The 26,034-nt window shown below is 33.6% G+C and overlaps 1 protein-coding gene across 3 annotated transcripts in view; it reads right to left on the bottom strand.

Annotated features, from left to right (window-relative positions):
- RPGRIP1L (RPGRIP1 like) overlaps positions 1-26,034 on the bottom strand; it is a 75,270-nt gene that overhangs the window by 4,129 nt on the left and 45,107 nt on the right. For all 3 annotated transcript variants that reach the window (XM_056360486.1, XM_056360484.1, XM_056360487.1), the window contains 5 exons: positions 25,558-25,620; positions 23,830-24,004; positions 22,604-22,701; positions 12,826-13,009; positions 6,831-6,915 (listed from right to left, as the gene is read on the bottom strand). In XM_056360486.1, coding sequence (XP_056216461.1) covers positions 6,831-6,915; positions 12,826-13,009; positions 22,604-22,701; positions 23,830-24,004; positions 25,558-25,620 — 605 coding nt within the window. The remainder of the gene's footprint in view (positions 1-6,830; positions 6,916-12,825; positions 13,010-22,603; positions 22,702-23,829; positions 24,005-25,557; positions 25,621-26,034) is intronic.

A 26,034-nucleotide genomic window follows, 5' to 3' on the forward strand; every position in this document is an offset into this window, starting at 1 on the left:
TCAAAACAAGAAAAAAAAAGGCAAAAATCACACCCTATTTTACCAGTTAAACATAAACCAGAACTCTTTATCAATTATATTCAACATTTACCATGACAAGAATCGCCTGAGAACCTTTCTTTTAAATATTCCTGCCTTCATTAGCATTATTTAGCAGTACTAGAAGGGCAGAGAGGTTGTAACCGCAGATCTGCAGGCTTACAGAATTTTTTGATTTTTCTCCCCCCTCCACACCACCCTGTGGCACAATCCTTGTTCATGTGGCAGGGACAGGCAGAATAGTCTAAGGATTAAAGACTTTTTCACATTTGAAACTCATAAGTTTGTTTAACTAAGCTGCTGAATCCAACTGTTCTGTCACAATTTCTTCATATCTACTTCCCCATAGGTAAAACCAAGATTATATCCATGTACTTTGATATTTTTATAGAAAAAACTCATTTATATAAAGTAACTAAAAATATAGTTAGGGATTTTTTAGTGGGTTTATTTTTGAGTGATTTGTTGGGGCTTTTTGATATTATTTTTTTTAGATTTTTACTGTGTTGACTATACCACGCAAATTAGTCAATGTGAAGAAATAAAAACAATTCATAAGCAATAATGGAACATTTAGGTTCAATGTAATTATGTTTTGTTGGCTAAAACCTTAAATATCAGAGGCTTGTTAAAAACATTCAACTACTTCAATTCAGTCAGGCCACATAAGATGAACCTGTACGAAAATTTCAGCTTTGATGTGGAGCTTGCTTATGATGTAGAGCTTTCCAGTTGTCCCCAGTTATGGTGCTTTGTTTGCATAGTAGTTTTGGAACACGTTAATTGGATTCCCATTGGACTAGACTAAAGTAAACTGAAGATGTGCGCCAGGAGTACCTACACCTAATGCACTTCACTGCAATAGACATTCAGTCAGTAGGATCAATTTAATTCTCAAAATCATCCTAAACATATATGAAATGCAAATAACAGACTATTAGCAACAATTGCTTTGCACTAGAGATTCTCTGGTCTGTACCACTTCATAATTTAGATCTAGCCTTAGTAAATTTTAAGTCATGCGTTTTCTTGGCTTTACATTGAGTGGTGTGGGAGACGTGAGAAAAACAATTCAGAAAGACAAACCATATCAAATGTTTTCCTGATATCAGAAATACTAGCCATATTCAATGAAGCAATTCTTTCCAAACACCAAGTGTAAAATATTTAGCTGAAAGTCTTTGAGAATTTTCACACCCCATTTAGATACTTGGAGAGCATATCCTAACCAAGAACACATTCCACAAAACCAACAAGAACCTAAAGGCAGTTCTCTCAAAATAGTATCTTTCTAATGTTGTCTTGTGTATTCATTATTTGAAAGTTGGACCTTACACAGCAATTTCTCCTGCACTTGTTCCCTCTCACGCTTTATCTTCATTATTCTGTTCCTGTTTTACACATAAAAAACTACCCGTGAGCACAGACTGGATACAAAGTCTCTGAGTATTTACTGTGCTGTCTAAACAGCCTGTTTGTCCACGCCAAACATCTAAGCCCAACAACTATGCTAAATATTTGCATTTTTCCTGTGAACTTAAATTACACACATTGCATCCAAGTATGGCTTTTCTTTTAAACACAATTCCAGTACTGTGCTGGAGCTGACTTGATTTGAGTGGCTTGTGTTGGGGCCAAAAACACAGAGACTGACAAAATGACAGGAATTCAGAGCTAACTAATTTTTTGGTATGTCTTGGCAATGTTGTTTAAACTGTGAGCTTTACAGACTAAAGATGTTACAATAAACATAATTCCAAATAAGTAACAATCAAGTTGCATAAAATCAAGTCTACAGGAAACAATATCTTAGACAAAGTATAATCAAATCTTACTAAAAGACTTCAAACATAACTGCAATATGTGCTTATAGTGGTTTATTTTTGTGCTTGGCTCTTACTGACAAATATTTATTATAGAAAATATATACATAAATATATGTTACTAAAAGCAGACACCTATTAAAAATCTGTGTTTTAAAAAAAAATTCTGAAGGCAAAAAAAGGAAAAATCACAGCTATTTCCCACAGCAGGTGGCTTTCCTGAGTATAATGGATCTAACTTAATGATTTTGGCACAAAGCTAAGCAGCAGCAAAACTGCCAAAACTCAGTGAAAAAGAAAAATATTTAGGTATTGAAAATAAATCTTAAATCAAATAAAAAGAAATAAAGAATTGTAAGAATAACTGATAAAACTGTTGGGTATTGGGAAAAGATCTGTTTTGTTATGATTCAGTGTCCATATTAAATCGAATAAATTGGAGAAACCAGCCAAGCAGTTAAGATAGTGATAGAAGAGGAGGAGATTAGTGCTGGATTGTTATCCCTTAAAGGTGCCAATTGCTACTAAAATTTTCACTGAAACACAAGCTAAAAGCAAGCCTAGTAACATTTGGGAAAGTACCTTATAGCCAAGTCAGGACAGTCTATAGGACAGTCATTCATACTGGTCCACTTTCTGGTTTGGTTCATATGCAAGCATTTTACAGGCATACAGCGAGCTTCAATAGAACAGATCAAAAGAACTGCATCTCTAACACCTTACAGTTCCAATATGCCTAAAAGATCATTGGATTAAATCTTTGCTGCTAATCAGGAAGGGGCGATTTGAATTCTGGATCCCACGCGAATATTCCAACTGGTAGACCACAAAAATGGTACACAATCACTTGGACTTTTGCATTTTTAAAAAACATTACAAATGCTTTAGGCTTAGAAAATATTTAAACATGATATTCACCATGCTTTAACTTGTTTGATTCATTTACCAAAAACTGCAAGAGTTTTGTTTTCAGGTTAAGCTGGACAAAAAGACAGAGGCTGCACTGCCTTGGAACGTACTGCACACTAACAGGCTCCTCGCCCTGCATCAGCACAGAATGCACAACATGCAGCTAGTACCCAGTGTTACCTTAACTCTGCCTCACTTATGCAAGAAACTTTGAAGGAAGTTGGAATACCAAATTCTACTACAATTTCTTACATAAAGCTATGCATAGTATTCCTCTCCCATACTTCGCTCTAGAATCCTAGACTTTCTTTCTAGCTCATTTCTACATTTCCATCATACCAGGTAACAGTACTCACTTCCTTGCAGGAACCCCATGCCTACAGGCAGCATTAGAAGTAGCTTTGACAACCTGTTTAAACATACTGTGTGAGAACATATTTGCTAGCCACTATAAGAAAGACTAGAGAACTAAATGAAACTTGTCTACTAATTAAGGGTCAAAATAAAAGTAAAAAAAAAAATAATTGCCTTAAGCTTAAAATGTGGTATACAATGAAGCAGGAAAACCTGGACAAATATTTATTGTTGTTGTTATGATTGCACTTAAAGGTAATTCACCAGCAGGTAATTTGGAGTGCCTGGAAAAAAGCTTGTGATGCAGGTGATTTTGATTCTAATTCTTTATTCATAGAGATCAGTCATTTTTAAGCAGCAAGGAGAAAACCTCATGTGTTATATAGTTAGTATATTTATGTGAAGCTAACACTGTACACATGCTCTATACTCCTATAACATGGATGCATAGATTTTGTTACTTTGGAAAACAATGATTTCATATAGTCAGTTTCTTAGAGTAACAATCATTTCCTACCAAGAAATGATGCACCTGTCAGGATCAGCCTGGAAACCTCTTGCATAAACCTGTTCACTCGTGTTATCACAGCAGGGTTACTGTTAGAAGAATGGATTCCTCCATTCTTCTCATATGTCTCTTTTGACACTTGTCAGCAGAGCATATACTCTACTGCCAGGTCTGCAAGCACTGCGAGTACAATCTGGCATGAGCTATCAGGTAAGTCTCCTAAGACCCAAATTTCTACACACTTAAAATGCTGACAGTGGAATACAAACAGGATAAAGAATAAAAGATAACTATAACACAGTTACAGTAAGCTAAATGGACTGCCAGAAATGCTTCCTGTTATTAACTGATCTACAGACTTCAACGTGTAAGTAAACTATGGGGTTCAGATGATAAAAGTAAAATGATTTTGTCTTTTTTTGTTGTTTGACAAATATTAATAAGTATAGCTTCCTAACATAAATAAGGAATGCAATTTGAACCCTTATTATATAGAAAAAGAAACAAAAAAAGGGCTACCCTGTCATACGATACAGCTATAAGAAAAAGCAAGTGTTCTGGCAAAATTTCCATATCAATGATAGAGACATTGTCTGTCTGAAAACATAAAGACAAAGATGCTTGTCAAAAGAAAAGAACCATCATTGTGGTGTGCAACAATTAATAATCTAAATGGGACTTTAAACAATTTTCCTAGTTTTTTCCTACATCATGCTTATACATATTAGACTTTGTATCATTCTATTTAGGGATATATTTTCTTTACTTCCTTGAATGCTAAATATTCTTGCATTTTCTGCCACTAAAGCCATTTATTCGAATGTGGAACCAAAAATCAACATTTCTAATAAACTTTTAAAATTATTCCATATCAAGAAATGAAACTGAAAGAAGAGAAAAATAACCTTGTTTTGAAACCTTTTAATGAACAGTAAACCCCACTCCCAACAAATTTTAGCTTGGATGTTAGGAAAAAATTCGTCACTGAAAGGGCTGGTCAAGCATTGGAACAGGCTGCCCAGAGAAATGGTTGTGTCACCATCCCTGAAGGTATGTAAAAGACATGTAGATGAGGCACTTAGGGACACAGTTAAGGGATGGACTTGACAGTGCTGGGTTAACGGTTGGACTTGATGATCTTAAAGGTCTTTTCCAACCTTAACAATTACATGATTCTATGAAATAAACTTTCCCACTTAAACGTTATGTGAAGCTACATTTATTTGTACGCATTAACTAAAAGAGTATAAAGCTGTGAAATACATTATTTTCAGGGCCAAGTTGGCTCCTGTTTCAACTACAGGATTAGGCTGTAGTTGCAACTTTGGCTTTGCAGTAATTTTACGTATTGTATTAGTATCTCTTTTAACACTTCATTAATGTGACTCTCCTTTGTGAAGACAAAATAAGCACGTGATGTATCTATTTATTTATATTCTAACAGAGACCAAATCATTATGAGTATCATTACTAACAACATTTATTGTGGCAGGGAGAAAATTCACCTGAAATCTTAATACACCGCTTAATATACATAATACACTATTCTATGCTCCTGTAAGCAGGCATAGCACATACACCAATAAAGTGTCAGGCTAAACCATGTGCAGGCAATTTTCAATGATATTTATATCCTTGATAATTTGGTTTCCTGAGCTTTAAAGCATTAGTTTAGTTCAGTTCCTGTTTCAGCTGAAAAAACTCTGATATTAGTTTGTAAGGCTTGTGATAGAAAACATGTGTTGAAGATATAACCAGGCCAGGTTTAAAATGCATAGAGTTGAAAACATTTGGTGTATAGGCAGAATCTCCATAAATTTTGTTTCTTGGTGGTCCTCTTGCTGGGATAAAGTGGGGAAGAACTGGACTAGCGATGAACTTCCTGCCTTGCTATTTAGTCACCGCAGGCACCAATAAATGCAGAAAACAACCTACCTAGTAACAAAGAGGACAGTACCTTGATGGCACACGCAAAAAAGAAATGCTGTTTGTGGGCAAAAAAAGCTCACTGCTGTTATTTTACCTTATTCTTGCCTTCGGTTTGGTAAATATTTCGTATAGATGTCTAAGTATTTATAGGTGAAATTGCAGCTCACAGACTAGCTATTTTCCTTAGCTGAATTATCCCTCAGGAAAAAGAGTATTTTGTCCTCAGTATTGTGAAAATCTTAGTAGAACATGTTACCCACTTTCCTAATCTGTATGGTAAAATAAGTCTTCTGCTTGCTTATTAAGTGAAGACTTTTTTTTTTAAAAAAAAACCTCCAAACCTAACAATGTTTTGGTGTGATATTGCCATCCAAACATGTAATCATTTCATGGTGTTCCCTGCTCCATTCCAGCAAAATCTGTTTTCTAGCCAAGATATGTAATGCAGCTTTAGTAGGGAAACAGAACGAAGAGAGACCGCCCTCTTTCTTACTGCAGACTGCTTTTGTGATTTGTGAATAAATACGTATTTAAAAGATTTACAGTAACTCGTACACTTCAACTACAATCAGAAGCTATTCTACTCTTCTGTGAATTAAATAAATCTTTAAATTAATAACTGTTCCATTTTAATGAAGATTGACCTTCAAGAGGAAACAAACAAAGGATGTCATTCGTTCTCTCAAAGTAATGCGCATGCTATCTCAATCAAAAATTTGAATAAGAAAAGTTTTATTACTATAAGCTTGTACAAGATCAATTTATACTCTTTCTCATACGTATCCATATAATAGATGTCTGATTCATCAATATATATGTAGGTTTTTGGAAATTCCAGGGGCCGAGGAACACTTTCGGAAGCTCTTACACTTCTTTTAGTACTACGTATTCAGAAAGCAAAAGCTGTATTACGCTACCATCAGGTAGATAATGTGCCTTTCAAATTCATTATTGATAGAATGCTGCTGATAGAATCTCTCTTTTGCAAAATGAGGCTGTTAAAAAACAACACAACCAAAACACAGTATTAAAACAATATTAAGAGAGGTTGCAATATCCCATGCCATGTGAAGCTACTCAGCTAAGAAATGTAGATCAATTGCCACATCAGAATACAGGAATCATTCCTAGCTGAAACTAAATTTTTTTAGTTAGTGTTTTAGTTGAGTTAACTTCTCAGGAATAACTCCTCAATGAAGTCAAACAAGGCAGACAATAAGCATTATTTACAGAGACCTTTTATACAGTTTTTCAGCACTAATATGTACCTGTCAGTATGTAGATCTGGCTTTAGAAGCATAGACTTGAGGTACTCTCTTCTGGCAAGATTATTCACCTTATCCACATGTATTACTGCAAAGCAAATAGGAATTCATATAATTATTTATCAATTGTTTTTCATCTTTAAGAAGAAAGAGGATGAAGAAAAGAACAAAGAAAAATAAATGGTTTTTTCCCTTGTCTTTCCTAAGGAAAAGCAACAATGTTAGAATCAAATTTGAAAGGTCATGTGATCTAATGGCATGTCACTGGCAGGTTTATGTGCACACTGTCAAAAAAGATACAAGCAGCATCTAAGCATGCCACATAGCTGTCATTTTCTGTTAATGGCAATAGCAGTCATGATTTTAAAAGCCAGTGGTCTTTATTGCTTTGTATTTGAAGTGATTTACTGCATTTTCTTCCACTGAGGAAGCTAGTGATAATGATAACTTATGGCAGAGTGCTTGTCCTTTTTGACAGCCTCAGTAATTTAATCCTCCTTTCCTGCCACAATATTTCAGTAAGAGAAACATCTAGACCAATGGACTGGAGAAAATCCACAGCCTGGGGAGTGTGTGTGAGTGCTCTAAAAGCTTTTTATTGTTTTAATTTAAAATACAAACACAAGGACCAGCTTTTAATTTGTGTACCGTTAATATGACCTACAGTGAAAGATAGCCTTGGTTCGGAAAAAACAATAAAATAATGAGAAACAGGGTTTTAGGACATTCTTTAAGAAGTTTTTGAGCATCTTACATTAAGACAGTAGCTGCTTTCTTGCAAATGGTATCAGCCTACAAGTATCAGTAAACTACTGTGAAAGATTATTAAAATTCAGGATGTGAAAACTGAAAAATGGTGTTAAAGGACTTACTTTTTTCCCCCCTTAAAATAAGAAATGAAGCTGAGAAAATGTTGCTAGGACAGACCTAGGATGAATATAAACCTCTGAGAAACACAGCTCTTAGGAATATTTTACATTTGTTTTTGAGAGCAGGAGGAAGAGCTAGAAATTTGCCTGTCTTGAAATTACAACATCTTTAATATTCACTCTCTTCTAGTTACTCTGATGCTGTATTCAAAAAAAGCTCTTTTTTACTCTCCACATCCCATTAAGTTTTCCTTTTCCTATGCGCTGACAGAAGTCTTTAACATATTTCATACTGTCTTCTACTATCCAAAATAATCTTATTTGTATAAGCAGAAATTAGCAATTCTATCAAGAAGCAAAGAGTATTGAAACACAAGAGTATGGAAGAGAGATAAGAAGGCTCAAATTAATTCCTTGCAGAGGGATTTACTGAGAGACATATCTCTATTAAAAGTCCTCTAGGAAGCAAACCTTCCAGAGCTGCTAGTTCTCCAGTTTTCTCCAAAGCAGCTCCTCAGCTGTTACCTGGCCAGCAGAATCGCTATTAGAAACTTCTTTCAGAAAACAGCCAGTAGAACTGGTATCTGAATCATTCAAAGGAATCTGCAATTTAACACCTTTTCCTCTACTAACAGAAAGGAAAATACCGGTGCCCTATCTTGGAATCCTTATTTTCCACCCACAATATTCTTACGTTCGTAGACAGGTTAAAAAGAAGCTGTTACTGCCATCTGCTATTCTTCTGGGCATGTGGGTGACTTTCCACATGTGCTACTCTCATGGCCAAGTGCTCCCGGGGCCACCACAGGAAGTGATGGGGAGGCAGCAGGGAGACAGATGGACAGCCAAAGAACTTCAAAGGAGCTGCCACATCAACAGATTCTTCCCTTTCCCATAAGCATCCCAAATGGAATTTCCTAAGTTTACTAATTCTGTAACTAAAACAATTTTAAATGGAAGTTATTTACAAACCTAAAGAGTTCAAATTCATTTCACTCCATGGAAAAATTCAGACTAGCAAGTAAAACATTCAGCACAAGAACTCTATTCAAGTCTGGGGAAAATGATTAACCATAGTAAAAAAAACTATTTTTTGATCCTGATGAGTAACATGTTTTCCTATCACCCCTTAGTACTGCCTGAACTTAGAATTATAACATTGCTCCAAGGCACAAAACACCTCATATGTCTGTCCAATTAGTTGCAAACATAAGTAAAAATTAAATTGTGACAGTTTGCATGTAAAATTATAATTTTAAAGTTTGTCCTAAAAAAGTACTAAAACTTGAAGATTACAATGACCCTGGGACCTCTTTAAAAATCACTGCAATTCCAAACATTAACGTAGCTGGTTCTGCTATAGCATGTCTTTGTCATAGTTCATTTTCTAACAAAATGAACAAGAATTTTATCACGATGAACAAAAAATGCCTGACAGTGTTGAGCTGTAATGGAGAAAAGGAATAAACATTACAAGTGTAACGATGTTTTCTGATGCAAGGCCTTAACATTTTCATTTGAGTTATACTGAGGAATACACCTTTTAGAATATGGATCTTCAGAAGTTTATTTTTAATAAAGAATAAACCCCATCATCTTACCCCACCTCCCCTTCCTTTGGTCTGCTTACACTTGTACTTCAAGTTGTTCAAATAACCACCTGTTGACTCAAGCTTTTGGATTAAATGTCAAATAAAATCTTTGCAGAATTTTGTAAATCTTTCTTCTACTTCTGCTGTCTGTTCTCTAGAACCACTGTAAACAGTGATAACGACACATTTCCCACCTTCTATCAATCTTACTTTCTAGTAACTTTCTTGCCATCTCAGCATTTTCATAGTTAAGTCTTCATATTTAATAAAATATAAATGTTTTCTGTTAACAGTATTTATGAACTATTGCGGCCTTGACAAGAAAAATGTTTATTGTACCGAAATTAAGAGTCAAATATCAGTAGATGCATTTATATGTGAGGGAGACTGATCTTTGTTTGCTTGAAGCAATGTTTCCCTCTTATTCTGACAGCAAAACTGCCATTACGTTCACTTTAAAGCATATGTTGTAAAATGACTGGAAATAAATAATTTCTGGCACACTATTTTAAACTGCATATCAAAAGATAAAAAATTAATTCATGGCTAACTATGATCTGTAACACACCCTAACATCAAACCCAAATCATACTAACACAAACCTCATAAAAAAAATCAGAAACCTTCCTTTTTACCAAATTACAGGACAGAGTTACAGTGGGAGCACAATTTGACAAATTCCACTTTTCTCTGCATTTATGGGACTGTAGTGTTTTTGGAAGCATTCTTGGATATTCTAATAATGCTTTCCACAACTACAAAACCTCCTCTCCTCAGTTAGTATGGCCATCAGATGTAACACTTTAAGGTCATGGGAAATCAAAGAGTTACATGGTGTAACCCTAGAGTGTTTAAACTGCCCATTCAAATTTCTGTTTCAAGACCTTGGAAGAAAGAAAATGACCTGACAATTCCTAGTCAAAAAGTCATCGTCAAAATAATTAATGTCAAGTTACATGCTGTAACCACACGTGAAAAAGGAAATTCATAGCATCCCGTATGTCCACATCAATGGAGTTCTACTGTATTGTTTTTCAACAAGATTCCGTTAATCTTCCATGTCTTGCATGTCAAGCAATGACAGAGAAGATGTGCTAAAAGTATGGAAAAACTTAAAAAGTTTTTAAGCAACAGATTTTATGAAGCTTCTGTATCAGTTAACATGTTTTCTAAACAGCCAAGTGGTTCCACTTATAAACAATATAAAATGTTTTATTTATAAGAACTAATGATTTTTAGATTTATGGACTTACCCTGCTTTTCTCCATGCAAAAATAAGACACTTAGTTTTCTTCTAAGCTCAAAGTAAATTTCTTTCTACCCATGCAAATCTCATTTTTATTAAAGAAAATATTCAATTAACCTCAAATATTCAACATACTCAAATCTAATTAGACATGAATAAGAGGTGCAGTAAAGCTATAGTAAACACACATGCAGATTTCATTACTATTATCTTACTGGCTTTCCAACTGACATTATAAAAAGAGACTCATTATTTTTTTTCCCCCTATACACAAAGCTAATCTTGAGTAGAAATTAGATGACCAATTATCTAAGCAAAACTCTGCAAATAACAACCACATCAGTATTATGCTGCAGAGTACAGTCCTGAAGCAATTTAAGATAAAAAACACCTTTGGATATTGGTTCATTAGGATATTTTAAACAGTTCTGTATTTGGTACATAAGCAGCAAATAGAAAAAACAAAGTTATGAAGCCAGGTTATGATTAGCAGAAATAGTACAATACAGCACTACCAGACTGGAACCCCTTATGTGTTACAGTCTCTAGAAGGCTTGATACTATTTTCAAAGATCACAGCTTGAAATATATTTAACTATCATAACTGTCTTAAGAGTCTGAAATTTCATTCTGTAGTCATTATAACTTTGCTGCACTTTGCTAGTTTTAATTTTGCAGTCAATGCTTAAAAAACTAATATTACACTTAGACCATATAGACTGTACACAGGAAACAGAATAACGTGTAAGAATTTTTACACCCTCTGAATACTTCTTATATTCAAAGCAATAAAAATTGAAGAAGCAAGAGAAACTAGGAGTGTTAAACAGCTTTTATTGACTTATGCTATTATTTCAATTAAGTTTTAAAGAATTTATTTCAATTATTACCTGCCTTTCTGGAATGTTTGGAAAAGTGTTTACAGCAGCTAGCAAAATGAATATTGTACAGCTCAATTAAAAACAAAACAATAAAACCAAACGCGTTCTTTCTTATCTGATGTCTCATGTAGAATATCATGACAGAAATCCCATCTGAATGGAAGTAAGCCTCAGTGAATGAAAGAGGTTGCAGTGCTATCAGTTTTTGTAGTTTTGGGGTGTGGGTTTTTTGTTTGTTTGTTTGTTTGTAGGCTTTTTTCTTTCTTTCTTCTTTTTCCCTAGAGCCTTACAAAGATTACTGCCTTTTTCAGAGTCACGGAAGCCAACAGACTGTGCCCCGCCCTCTGTATTTTCTCTAAAATGGGCAATCCCACTATAGCGATGGTTGATGTGACATCTATGAGCGACTTCAGTCTTCAGCTACAGGGTAAACCAATAGTTTGAGTACTAGGAGAATATAAATGGGTAAATTCTTTGGCAAGCCTCCCTCTAAAATCAGGTCTCTAGGTGGTAGCTATTGTAAAGCTCTGACTGTGACACACTTTTGCAAAGCTGCTTTTTACAAAATTATTTTTAAAAGAACACTTAATTTGAATGCCTGTATTAATGGTGTGTCACAAATAGCAAACTGATTCGCCTGGGTCAGGATACTCTCAGCTAAAAATGCAATACTTCAAGTCCAAGCCAACATGGAGCACTCAGACTGAATCTTAAATGAAATAGACTTTAACAGGGAAAACACAAAATTAATGAATAATTGAAATCCTATGACATAGCTAGGAAAATAATTAACAAGAGAATTATCAATTACAGTAGTTCTATGTATGCTATTAGTGTAAATTAAATTGTGTATTGACATAAAGTATTTTCAAACATTCATTTATTAGAGAACAGCATATGGAGCATGTTGGATTAAGTATTATTAAGTAAATAGCCATGTATTAGTATTAAATGTGGCTGAAAAATTTCCTTTTTAAAAAAATTCTTATTCAAGGAACACTGAAAATTCCCAAGTGATGATCCAGTCTTATTACGTATTTCCTCTTTTCAACTCTATTTTAATTGTACAAGGTTACATGGAATGTTTTTCTTTTGCTGTATCATCATGTACCAATAGAGAAATCTGTTCATGTTCTTCTAAGAAGAATACATGAAAAAAATTATGCGCTAGCAGCATATTTAAGTATGTTGAGATGCTACCATCTCATAAACAAGGCTCCTTCAATAATTCATTTTACACTTGATAATTTCATCCTTAAAAACCACTCCAATATTTCCCAAAATATTTGGAAAATAGACAAATATAATCATAAATGCAACTATAATGCATAGAGGAAGTAGGCTTTATTAGCAGACATTACCGTAAGACAGAATTTAAGAGAAGCCTGCTCAGGAATACGTCATACTTACCACTGCTATAGTTATAGTGAATCCTCTGACCACTTGTTGGCTTTGGAAGTGACAGTGGGGTCTCCTCGCAAAGGAAATTGTATAATGTGCATTCTACAAACAGCTGCTGTATTGTTTCATCTGAAGTAATTTGTGAGTCAGTAAGACTGAGTGACATAATTTCAATATAGATTTTTTCATCTGCCTATTTTAAAACAAAACACAACACAAATTATTTTGTTTCTTGAAGTGTTAACACAAAACAAACAAACACGTACATTATTGGCTATTTTGTATGATTAACACCGATTGATTGATTTTGACTTACAACACAATGAGATTCTAAAGCCCAAAGTTTCTAGTTAAGAATACTGTTGCAACAGATACAGATTTACATGTGGTATTATTTTTGCAATAGTCACAAGGCTGCTGGAGAAGATAGGTTAAGGTTATCTTCATGTACAAATGATATTTGAACAAGGAATTCCAGTTGGCATTATTTGTAGCTGCATAGCAAAGTGATTTGTTTCTTGATCCTATAACTGTCTGAAATGATCTCAGTAATATTACGTACCAAAGTTTTCTAAATGAAAGAGGATTGTTACTCAGTACCTACTACAAACTATACAACAAATAGTTCCATAAAGATCCATCAAGTCACAAAGTAGTTAGGCATGTGAAGTAACAATGCTTATATGGAATTCAACTTCATGTACTGAACTTTTCTAGTTAAATCAAATATACATTTAAAAGTTACAATTAACAAAATGATAATAAAAGTAATATCCCAATTGCTCTTCACTAGAGCCTTTTCTTATTATCTTAAACTAAAATTTCATTTTTCTGTTGCTCATATGAAACAGTTTCATACTGTTCCGCAAAGTCTGTATTATTTGCGTACAGATAAACTGTAATAAGCTTTATGTATTTAAGTGGGAATGTCAGACTCGACAGAAAGTCACAAATATTTCCCTAGGTAACTCTGTAATTCAAAGAATGAAAAGCTACTATGGTTTCAAAATTGGAGTACATAGGTGAGTGTTCAAACATGTGATTCTTCAAAGAGCAAACAGAACATGCTGGAGTTCAGAAATGTCAAAAATATTTTTTTTTACTTCTTTCTTTGCCTTTCAAGTTCATAACCTTATTAAAAGAAATCCCCTTATATGGAAATATTTTGACAATTTCTGATTGTAAACTTAAATCACTTGAAGTCATAAATTATATTCAAAGGATTAGCTTTCTAGATACAGTGTTAGAACTGCAAGTCAATATTCTAATTTATTATGGAGATAGCTTATATTTTCCCAAGCAAATTACATAATTAATCAAACTGGAAAGCAGGTGTATCCTATTGTGAAAATATCCATCATATAGAACAATTTCCATTGCTGTCAAGCCCTTTCAATATTTGATGAAGTAATTTTACCCCCTCCTTTCAAAAGACATTTCCTTTTATTATGTATCCTAAGACACTTTAACTAAAAACTCAAATCTGAATATTTCAATACGGTTGTTTTATTATTCAGTAGATTCATGGAAATTTTACTAGGATGACAGAGAAAATTCCACACCATTCTGTCTCCACTAATACAGGTACACGGCTTCAGCTGGCAATATTACTAGGATTAGCATAGAATGATGAAATATTTAAAGGAATTTTTTTTTTCTAAAATCTAATAAATCAAATGACTGCCAAATGTCATTAAAGTGATGGTCTTTGACTTGAATATGCTTTTCATATTCAAATTTGAAAAGAAAGAGATGAAAGCCTGGAAAGGTTACTCAGTTTCAACTAATAACCTCAAGCACTCTACATTCACATGCATAAAAAATGAAATTGGCTCTATTGTCTAATTTTACTTCAGAAACAACTCTCTTCTTGCACTGAACAGATGTATTAGCATCTGCATTTAAAGTGATATGCTGAGTGGTTTTGTTCACCCCAAAGTATTTAGCGGTTATGTCAGACTATTTTGTACACAGATAGTAGTTTATGAATCGAGTCCAAACACAATATCCTGTATTATACAGTATTCCTTTTACATACCTTAAAATTTGTTTGACATACTTAACACTTGTAATTGCATACTGTAGGCAAAGAATATTACAGCTTTTTAAGGACAGCAGGGTAAAAACTATTCTGCTTTCTAACTTATAAGGAAACAAATAACTGAGTCATACTGTTAGAAAATTTAAAAATACAATAAATTGCTTTAGAGCTTAACAGTCAAGAACATTTTAATACCTGGTTTATTAAACACAAATACAGCATATACAAAGGAGAACACAAGCTGATTAAAAAAAAAAAGATATTTACAAATAAAAAAAAATATAACTGCTTAAGAACAGCATAGCTAGCATGTCATATTTCACTACTAATACGAAACCGCTCGTATTATGTAGCCATGCTGAAAATATACGTAGCATCCAACATACAATAGGAATTAATTTTTAAACAATCATTTATATTTCTATGATGCAGGGTGAAGTATATTATTTAAAACCTTTTCTAAGTTGTTGTGGGTTTTTTTGTTGTTTTTTTTTTTTTTTTAAGGCTTGGTCTCCTTTATTAGGTACTATTTAAGTGAAAAATGGATAGTTTTCATAACAAATTACTTCCTACAAATCATTCTACTTTGATGGGAATAAAATTAGTCCTTAAATTTGCTATTTGAAATAAAATATGAGATTTCCTCTAACAGAGAGATTGGAGAGACATATTAAAATAAAGAATACTAAATGTTTTCAAAGACTGTCTCTGAGAAACTGGCTCAGTGCTTTCATTTAGAGTGCTGAAAACAAAACATGGGCAACATACTTAGTCTATGTCAATATTCTTTTTTTATCATTTAATATTGACTCTTTGTAATTAACACCACCCAGAGATTTGGAACAATCACTGAACTCCAACAAGTTTTACAATTAGGGCAAATACTAAATACATTGGATATTACGTGAGAATTTGAAAAGTCAACATAACTTTTCTCATCTTTCTGATTTCTATGATTAAAAAAGCTTTTTTAATTCCATAAAAGTCTTGACTGCTGTCTTTAAGAAGCTGTATAGTCCATATTTCAATATCCCTTTTGGTCACAATAACATGCTAAGGCTTTGATGTGAATAATAAAATTCCAATCGATTCAAATGATCTGCAATAGTACCCTGAAGAATTAAGTGTTTTACAAAAAAAGTCTGTGCTTTCCGCATGGAACAGCAACATTGAAAATGCTTTGCTTATAGGAACAATGTAAATAATGTTCTTGTTTTTTACACTCACAGTAATATTGCCCTTGAACAACTCCAAATAAAGGAAACTTCTTAACTGTAAGATCAACTTGAATCCTATCTGTACCAATGCTCCACAATATTTATGCTTTACTCCTTTATATTTTATGTATTTATTTCCACAGTCCACTTACTTGTTCCCTTTTATTTCAAGCAGACAGCCCGTCAGATAAACTATGAGCTATTGTTGAATGAGCTCAAGTAATCACCCATTTGCTTTGCTATCAATACTTCAAACACTATCAATATTACTCGATTGGCAAATATTTATTGAATGAAAAAATCATCCTCTTCCTCTAGCAAGTGCCAAATTCCTGTCATCATCCTATTAACAATGTCAGAACAGAGCTGCAAAGGAATGCTATCACTTCAATGTCAATCTAATTTAACTGCAGAGTGTTAACAAACATTACTCATTAAGTAACTATGATTAATGGGTTATCATCTTACACATACAGAGAAAAATACATATTATAAAAAAATATTCTAGTCCTTAAGTGTATACACTGACTTTTCAGGTTAGGAACAACATCTGTTTTGAGATATTCCTCACAACGGTGTAGACATGAGTATAGAAAGGGAGATATGGAAATGCTTCCTGGTTCTTCTTCAAATGGATGTGACTTGCAAAAGCGCACAGGCTTCAGACTCTCCCTAAGACCTGGGGCAAAGTGTTCTCTCCTTATTCAATAGCTCTTTTGGAGCTGGATTTATTGTGAAGGACAGAAAGACACATACAATCTTGCCCCAGCATTGCTGGTTTTGTCACGTGCTAGGAGGACAACACAATGGCACTAGGTTTGCACTGTCATAAGGTTTGATGCAATCCCTTCAGCTCTGTCTGCAATTTAGAATACACTAAAGACACGAGTACGTCTCTGGTTGCTGCCATTTTATCTAGCACAGAGTCCAAATTCATCTTTTTCAGAGCATGAATTCATCTTTAGTATCTTCAAAAGCATCAATTACGTGCTACAGCTTGAGACAATTCAATGATTAGTTATTGCCTCCTCTATGCAAATCTCTACTATGCAATTCTATGGTCATCTGAAACATGCCCATCAATGCATTGCTTTTGTGGGTTTTTTTTACAGAAAAGATCATTTCTAATTCAGTATTTCATAAAATGTTTGGTGTTTTATGCTAAGTTCCTAAGGGATGTGAAGCTTTCCAACCACCACCATGGTGACCATACATCTGAACTTAGTCACATTTGCACTTTGCTCATAATACAGCTTTTGATAACTTGAATACTACACTTTCTTCCCCTTAAATGGCTTGCCTCCCCCACCCTTTTGGAAGAATAAACATAAAATTGTTCAGTGTTTCTCCTGAAGTTGAATTTTTTTAAAGATTTGGTTTCACAACTTGCCTGTGGCACTGCCCCAACTAACAGCTTTTAAAGATGAAATGTTTCTAGGGATGAATAAAGATAGAGCTGGAGCTATCTGACTGGTGAGATACAACCTTCCTTAACTTTAAGTTTCATTTTCTCCCCAAGGAGTGGGGAAGGCTACATATTGTTACGGTCCTGATATACGCTATACTCTCTATTACAGATTATCTCAAAGAGGACAGTTAATTTTCTTCTTTTTTTTTTTTTTTTTTTTTTTTTTTAGTGTTTAAACACTCTCCATTGATTATATCACCAGATAAAATAAAAAAAATACCAACTTTATCAAAATTCAAAGCCAGTTAGCTACATCAGTACCAACCAGTCACACAATTAAGTAATTCAAATGCTCCATAATTACCTTTCATTTCAAGAGGAAGCATGATCCTTAAGTAAATAAGCATGAACTACAAAATTTCTCGATAAAAAATAGGTCTTTCTGTCTACATTTTCCGTATGCTCGTACATGTCAACATTTAAGTTGAAGAAGTAAGATGAAATAAGTAGCAGTATTATGTCAAAAACTATACAAAGACAAATATAATAGGATTTCTGGTTTTGTAAATACCTGTGCATTTTTTTATATGTAGATAATAGACTTCTAGTTTGATTAAAAATAAATTCTTAAAAAGCTGTATTTGAAAGTTAATCCATTTAGAAAAAACCTCTTTGTATAGCAGAAGTATCAGTATAGCATTTTCATTTGTTAAACGTGCATCTGTAGCGAAAAAAAAAAATCTATCAAATTGCACATTTTTAATACAGCTGTTCTTTTCATTTAGAGCTTTAATACTTAAAATTTGATACTGTATGTCCACCCCCATCCCCTGCCCCCCAGATAGTTTTATGTGGGGATAATATAGACATGCAAAAATGTCAAAAATGAGAATCCGATTTTCTCTCATATTAACCACAGTGTGAAAAAAACTATGCTTGGTGATATATATCACAGCTAATCAAAACTCAAATTCAGTTTCAAATCCCAACCTTTGCTTTTTTAGACCTCCAGTTAGAAAAATGCTCCTTTCTACTTGTGAAGTCACCATAACTTACTTAGATGTCAATGAGCTCTGATAAATACAGCCTCTCAAGCAAGCAACTGAGGGGCATTCATATTCACAACCACAAAAAAATATTACCAGCTCCGTTAAGAATGGCTCCTGTTAATGTTTTTCCTGTGGGCTTACGCACTTAGCGTTAAATCTTACTTTCTATGTAATTTAATATCCTAACTAGTTTTAGGTGTTACCTAAAAATTAATGGGTTACCTAATGACTTAAGATTCTATTGTTTTGAATAATTTTAAAAGCTGGTGTTTGGGGTCTCCCTCTTCTTTCAGTTCTTTCATCAGGAAGAATGACTTGCAGTACATGCTCCTGCTTATTATTTCAAAGCATATCTGATAAGCACTAGAAGTTGTAAATCCATCATTTCAGCGTACGGCCTATTCAAACTACTGTCATCTCAAACTTTATCAGGGGCAAAAGACAACTTAGGTCTTCCCGGGATTTTTTCAAACTTCCTCTCTTTTACTTTGGTGCCCGTCTAGTAGTGACCACAATAGCAAACAATCACCTTAAAGATGGAGAATGTCAAATGTTCCTTTTTAATCTTAGACCCATCAGTAGTCTTTGAAAATACTGACTATAAAGCTTTAATGTTACTTTTATCTTACTCTTGTAAGATAGTTCTGTTTCATGAATTTTATTTCTTGTTTTATTAAATACGCTGGTGCAGCACTTCCCCAATTTCTTATAGAAGAAAAACACAAAGCAACATAAGGTTAGATCTAGGCAACACTAAGAGAATACAAAGGATTAGTAATTCTGGCACAGTAGAATCAAGCCAACTCAGCAACGCAAGGCAATACTAAAACTTTAAAATTTTAGTTGTCTAAATTTAGAGTAGATATTCACAGAACAAGCCAGTTTAAGAAAAGCATTGAGCAGAAATCTCCCTGAATTACACCAAAGGTACTCAAGTCCTGCAGAAAATAACGGTAAAGACAAATCGAGACAGTCAAAACTGAAAATTGCAATACAATGTCCAAGTAATTTTCTTTTTTTTCAATGAATGCAATATCTCCTAGGAGAAAATGCACTATTAAAGTATTTGTACAGAAAAGGCATAATAAAAGGAAAAGTCTTTATTGTTTTGCTATAAATAAGCTTTATGCTTTACATCTTCCCACCTTTGCACAAACACATTTCATTGACCAGCAGAAGCCCAAGTGATTGATATTGTTTTTTAATTAATAAGAGATTTTCATGTCAAAATTATTTAGACTCAGAGATCTTAATTTACAAGAACTGATAATGACAGTTTTCAATAAACTACTATTAGCACAAGATAACGCACTCACAATATCTGCAACAAAAAAGAAAGATGTAAGCACACCTATAGAAAAAATGGGACCACCACCAAATAAATTCTTTTTGCCAGTAATTGCCTTATGGGCCCATTTTAAGACAACTTGGAAGCTGACAGCAGTAAATTTTATTGTGATAATTGAATGCTATATTATCTCCTGTAAGGATACAGTGTAGACATGGGGGTGAAAGGGAGGAGGAGATGGAAGAGAAAAGATTTTTTTTTTTTAATATATTTTTTTAAAATATAAAGACCATGCCAAAGAAAATGCAAATTCCCAGTTTTGATGTCTATTTTGAGGATCTGAAACAAGGCTTTTAATCAATGTATTATACATCAAATTGATAATGTTAACTTCTGATTATTCAAATGTATGAAATATTCATAGAGAACTGTCCAAACTTTTACATTTCTCAGACTTCTTTTCTCTATTAATTATCATGCCTGGAAGCTTTTTAGTAAAAGCAGCAGCCATCAGCCTGACTGAACCTGACAAGCTAGCAAGGCCCAATTACACTGGCACTCTGTGGCACTTTGATGTACTGGAAACGAAAAGAGATAGGGGCAAATTGTATAGCACATTATGTTAATGACTTGATTTAATCCAGCCACTAAACTTTATGTAGCCTGTTAAAAAAGATGCTAACACTAATTACGCCACTTTGGAAAGGAAAGAAGGGGACAAGCATTTCATACCGACAAAGTGAAGCTCATAAATGTTGTAAATGAAATGAAACAAAATGAAGTAATCTATGATTAATTATACATCACAGACAAGAATAAAAGAGAAAGAAGCAAGTGGTACAGCTAAGTACTGGAAAATCTGTTAGATACCCTTTATGATCAACATATCTAAGAAATAACCATGAACTGTCTAATTTGCAACATGCAAAAAAGGAACAGTACGATCTTAAATGGCTTAAACAGTTTGGCACACAACTCAGTTTTATAGGATAATTAGCATAACAATCTCTAAACATCACAGGTCTTATTTACAGTGTTTGATTACCAGCAGGATATTTATCTTGAAAGATAAAAGACTCTGATTTTTAATCTTAAAAAATAAAAAATTCAATCGCAATTTTTACATGCTCTATTCTATAATTAACCCAAGATTTCAAATACACCAATGCTTATTTTTAAAATCCAATTTGTATCAAACATGTTGCCTTAACAGTTTATAGCTTTTGTTGTCTTATCTACTCTTCCTGAACATGCACTTTGTTATCAGAGGAACAGATCAATAGAGAGGTAGAAATGACTGTACCTGAAATTAATCTACACTCAAAATCCTCTCAGAATTGTTCTTAAATAATTTTGATAAAATAAAATACAGGATGACTAGAAATTTATAGACCAACCATACTATAGTTTGACTTAATGGTGATAGTAGCAGTCATTTTAGTTCTGAAAATTACAGGTGAAGAGTTTTTACCATTTTACACAAACAATGTAATTTTGTATTCATAAGTACCTTTTGTACCCTTCTCTAGCATTTAGGTGATAGCATTTATAAATCCCTTCTACAGCTTTAGAAAAAAAAAAAAAAAGGAGCAATATTTCTCATATGAAGCATTGCTTCTTGTTGCTAGTTACTTTGTAATATGTCACAGTCTTGAAAAAAAGGGTAAAAAATAAAAAAAACAATCCTCAAACTACTTCTAGGTTATTACATTTCAGAACATTAAAAAAAGTTAAGACCGACAGGATATAAGAGTACACCTCTGGTTCTTTAAAAGAAGGCTAAGAAAAACCAGAGAGGTATTAACTGTTACAAATATTATTATCAATTTTAACTGATAGCTTTATATTTTTTAAGATTGTTCAATCAATGTTACATCTAAGAGTATGAATTCTTTTTTTTTTTTAGAGAACTATAGTATTGAAATACTGTTCAAAGTAAATTTTCAGAATTTGTATTATGCTATGTTATTTTGTATGTATGACTTTATGTTCATTAATGGCTAGTTTTAAGAACAAGTCAAGAGATTATCATTACTGTAAATGCCCACAAATAATAATAGAAGAAGTAGTAAACTGAACTGATTGGATACCGTATAAGTACAAGCTTTATTGAAAACGGACGTTCAGTTCTAAAACAGTTGGGAAGTCGGGAACAAAAACAAATCTGTGAATGAACTAGAAAATCTATGCATGATTTGCGTGTTTTTAACAGCCTCAAGCTAACACAATTGCCATTTCAACAACATTCAATCAAGTCAACATACTGGGATAAACACAGTGGGTAGCTAAGCATTGTAGATTTACTACAAGCCTTACAAGTGAAATTATCCTCCACCTTCTCAGAAAGCACTGGAAGAGGCAGAAAAGCACATTTTCCCACATAAAGGCAACAGGTAGGACTGAACAACAAGACTTAAGTTCTTCAGACATTCACATTATTTTAGGTAACTTTTGTTTGGGAGATTCTGTGCAGGACTGAAATTTTAGTTCAGATTGAAACTGATTAGAAATGTCTACTTGTAAGTGTGTATGCCAATAATGGAAAAGATGACAACAAATTTCCCCATTTAAAAAAAACGCCTATAAATCAGATGCACAATACAGTCAGGTGAATTGTTTTTTTTCTGTGAAAAGGTGTCTTTTTGAACAGGAAATGGGAAAATATATATTCATTGAAGATGCCTTAGAATCTGCTACATATAGCAAAGCTAGTCTTAGAGAACATTAGGCTGAAAATATTTTTCTTAGACTTACCAAATAATTGCCATATATACTACGACTCACCTGTTTAACATCCTTGGATATTGGACTTGAAACAATACAGTCATCGCTGTCAGTTGTTACTGATTCAATGGCATCATCCTCTTGTCTATCACCTTGATCTGAAACAAAATAATTAAAACCAATCAGTGCAGTTAAATACCCCTTGTATTTGTAGTCCATCTGAGACTTGCTTAGAAACCTGATAGCAATATATTTGCTTTTCTAATAAATAAAGTCAAAATGCCAAGTAAATCTTCTCTTCCTTGCAGAAGATTAACAGTGGCAAATCAAGTCATCTAAACTCCATTTTTTTCTGATTTGCTAAAAAAATTTGTAATGTTTCCCAGATGAAAGTGGATGAGTAAAACTATTTAAGTCCTGTGATGAACCGAAGCATGAACAAGTTAGCTTTATATAAGAATATGGCCTGAATTTGTGGATTTCCTCTGACTACATTTAACACCATGCACATGTAAAGCAGAATGTACTAATTTTTCTTTTTTTATTTAAAAAAAAAAAAAAAAAAGTAGTTCTGTATGCAGGGGGATTATTTTCTAAAGTGTTCAGGTCTTTTTTTCTCTGGAGCAAATTACAACAGCAACAGGGATTCAGCATCACGCTTTTCCAATTTTTCTAATGAATTCTTATGCAGAAGCTGCAAACAACTGAACATAAAATTTTAGCATCTTGCTTCTACTTTTACTTTAAACTTGGTAATGTGGACTTAGTTTATTTCAATGATAAACAGTTTTAAGCTCAGAGGTGGAACTGGATGACCCAGCTTTTACAATCTTTAAATAAATCTGCCTCTAACAACTTTATGTCACAGATGTGATAAGACGTACTACCCCTCTCACTGTCTGAAAGGATTTCCGATATCAGCATTGGCTGTTATCTGCAGACAAAAGGAGCATATTCATTAAAATAGTCTTTAGAACAGCACAGTTCTAAGGGAGAATATAAAGACATTTAAAATAGAAGCCAGGTTTCCTTTAATATTTTATGAATCTAGGTCAGATACCGGATTTTTGCATTCAATTACAATACAGTTTCCATTTGGGAAGAAAATAACACCACCATACCCACCACCCAGCTTCAGCTATAAAGTACACCAGAATATCATTCCTGTCATGAAGCTTCTCGTAATGAGGCAGCTCCCACTGCTAGTAAGAAGCACTTAAGGAAGTGTAAAGAGACATAGTTTTATTAAGAAAATACAGGTGCTTATTCATAAAAATGAATTCTACCTTCTGATTCCAATTCTTCAGTTATTTTTGTCTCATCTCCAGAAGTAACTGAGCTTTGGTCAGTCAACTGTCCTTCCGATGGATGTGAGAGGTCTTTTTCCTGTTGAATTTCTTCTGCCACCTCCTTCACCTTATCATCTGCTAGCCTTTCTTGTTTAAATTCACGTACCACATGCTATATAAAAATAGATAAACATACAGTCTTTATAACACTCCTTGAATAGTAAAACTTACTGAATTTCAAAACTTGAAGAGTTATGGCTCACATTCATTATACATAGCCTTTAAACAATTACATTGTTTATGCAGTGCAGGAAACAATAATAAGTTGTCAACTGCGGTAACAAATAATTGGTACAGTAAAAAGACAATTCTCTAACGATGTATATTTGTGAAAATGTAACTATTATAATCATTTGGTACCTGTCAACATATATACAGCCTGTGAGATTTCCAGATTCATTTATATTTCAGCTCTTTCCGTTCTACAAGACTCAGTTTCAAAATGAATCCAAACAAAACCACAAACCCCACCACCACCACCTTACTCAGTTGGCAATTTTATAAGAAATTATACAAGATTTTCTCTTTCAAAAGCAAACTAAAATCATATAAAAAAGACTCTGTTTTGCTACAAAATACAAACATGTTACCTAAGGTAAAATATCTTTAGTGCATAACTTACCTTGAAGTAATGTTATTCCCTTCTTCCTCTTTGAGTACAATTACATAGAATAAAACCTCATCAATGAATATAACATTAAAGACATGGCATCTTCCATGGAAATTTGCTGGAGACCTATGCATTATTTATTATCCAACAATTCTCCTCTAGGACTGAATTTTCTACAGAGACACTGATGCCTCACCTCCCACCCTCGGAATCCATAAGATTCTTTCCATGATAAAACTTTCAGCTGTCCACAGAATAGGTTTGCCAAAACTGGACCTGAAGAGTTATTTCTATTCTAACACATTTGGAGCCACACACTGCAAAACAATGTTAACAAACACTTCAGTGTCTTATTCTAAAAATAAAAGTTCTTGTAGTTTTCAAGTGGTAGAAAACTGTCTTTATACTTCTTATGCTCCTCCTTGGCGTAGATGATGTGTTATAATTACTGTGTTTTAGGCAACGTTTGGCTGTTCTTTTTCATTCCCTTCAGTGACAGAGTTGCATTTTGTGGATAAAGTTTTCAGACTGAGAATACTTTTTGATTGTTCTACTTGACCACATGATCTGGTGGGAGACTTAACTTCTCTTTAAAGTAGAACAGTGAAAGGAAAATAAAAGCCAGTGATTAAATGTTGTTACACTACTAGAAACTACAGTTTGCCAATCTGCCACAACTTACTTTCACAACCAATTGGACCATTACAAGTTACAATATTTAACGCTTTTCTTCTCCTTGGAATGTTACATATTTAGTAATATTCTATAGTTACTCCATTTCTTCTTCATTTGCCCCCACTATATAATGGTAATTTTTAGGGGGAACACAAAATGAACTTCATTCAAACATAGAAGTAAGTAGAGATATTCCTCCCTTTCTTATGGCCAAAAAAAGATGGTCATCACAAGGAATTACTTTTTCTTGTACTTCAGAGAAGTCTGAGATCTTACTTTACTGTAGTTTGATTTTTGATGCGTGACTCTGAAGAAGTAACATACACATGGAATGCAAATGCAATGTCATATAAAACCACAAAACCCGAATAAACTCATACCTCTGCAAATCTTGAAGCCTTCACCTTCTGTGCAAGTCCCATGTTATTTTCAACATCAGAGCCCTAAGTTATGGGTAAAATGAAGGAAAGCCTTTAATATATGGTAGATATTTGACACACAAAAGTCGGTAAAATTTTACTGGTGGAGAAGCATTTGGAGAGGTAATTATGTCCTCCTTTGCTTCCCTGCATTAGCATTCCTGCTTCTATCTTCTGCTATCGCTTCTACTTAAGAGGCTTACAAATGGTTTGGGTGAGTGAAACTATTCATTTTCCCTATCTAAGCTCTCAAAGGATTTGATTTCACCAACATTCAACCTGGTGGGTTTTCATTTTGTGTTTTTTTTGGTTTTGTTTTGTTTCTTATTAGGGTTTTTTTAAGTTAATAAATAGAAGTGACTGACTTAATTCTTATTTCCAGTCTATACTGTATGGCTCATAATAAAGTTCTAGTGAGGGTAAACTAAACAATAGCAA

This window comes from Falco biarmicus, chromosome 15 (assembly GCF_023638135.1).
Source record: "Falco biarmicus isolate bFalBia1 chromosome 15, bFalBia1.pri, whole genome shotgun sequence".
NCBI lineage: Eukaryota > Metazoa > Chordata > Aves > Falconiformes > Falconidae > Falco > Falco biarmicus.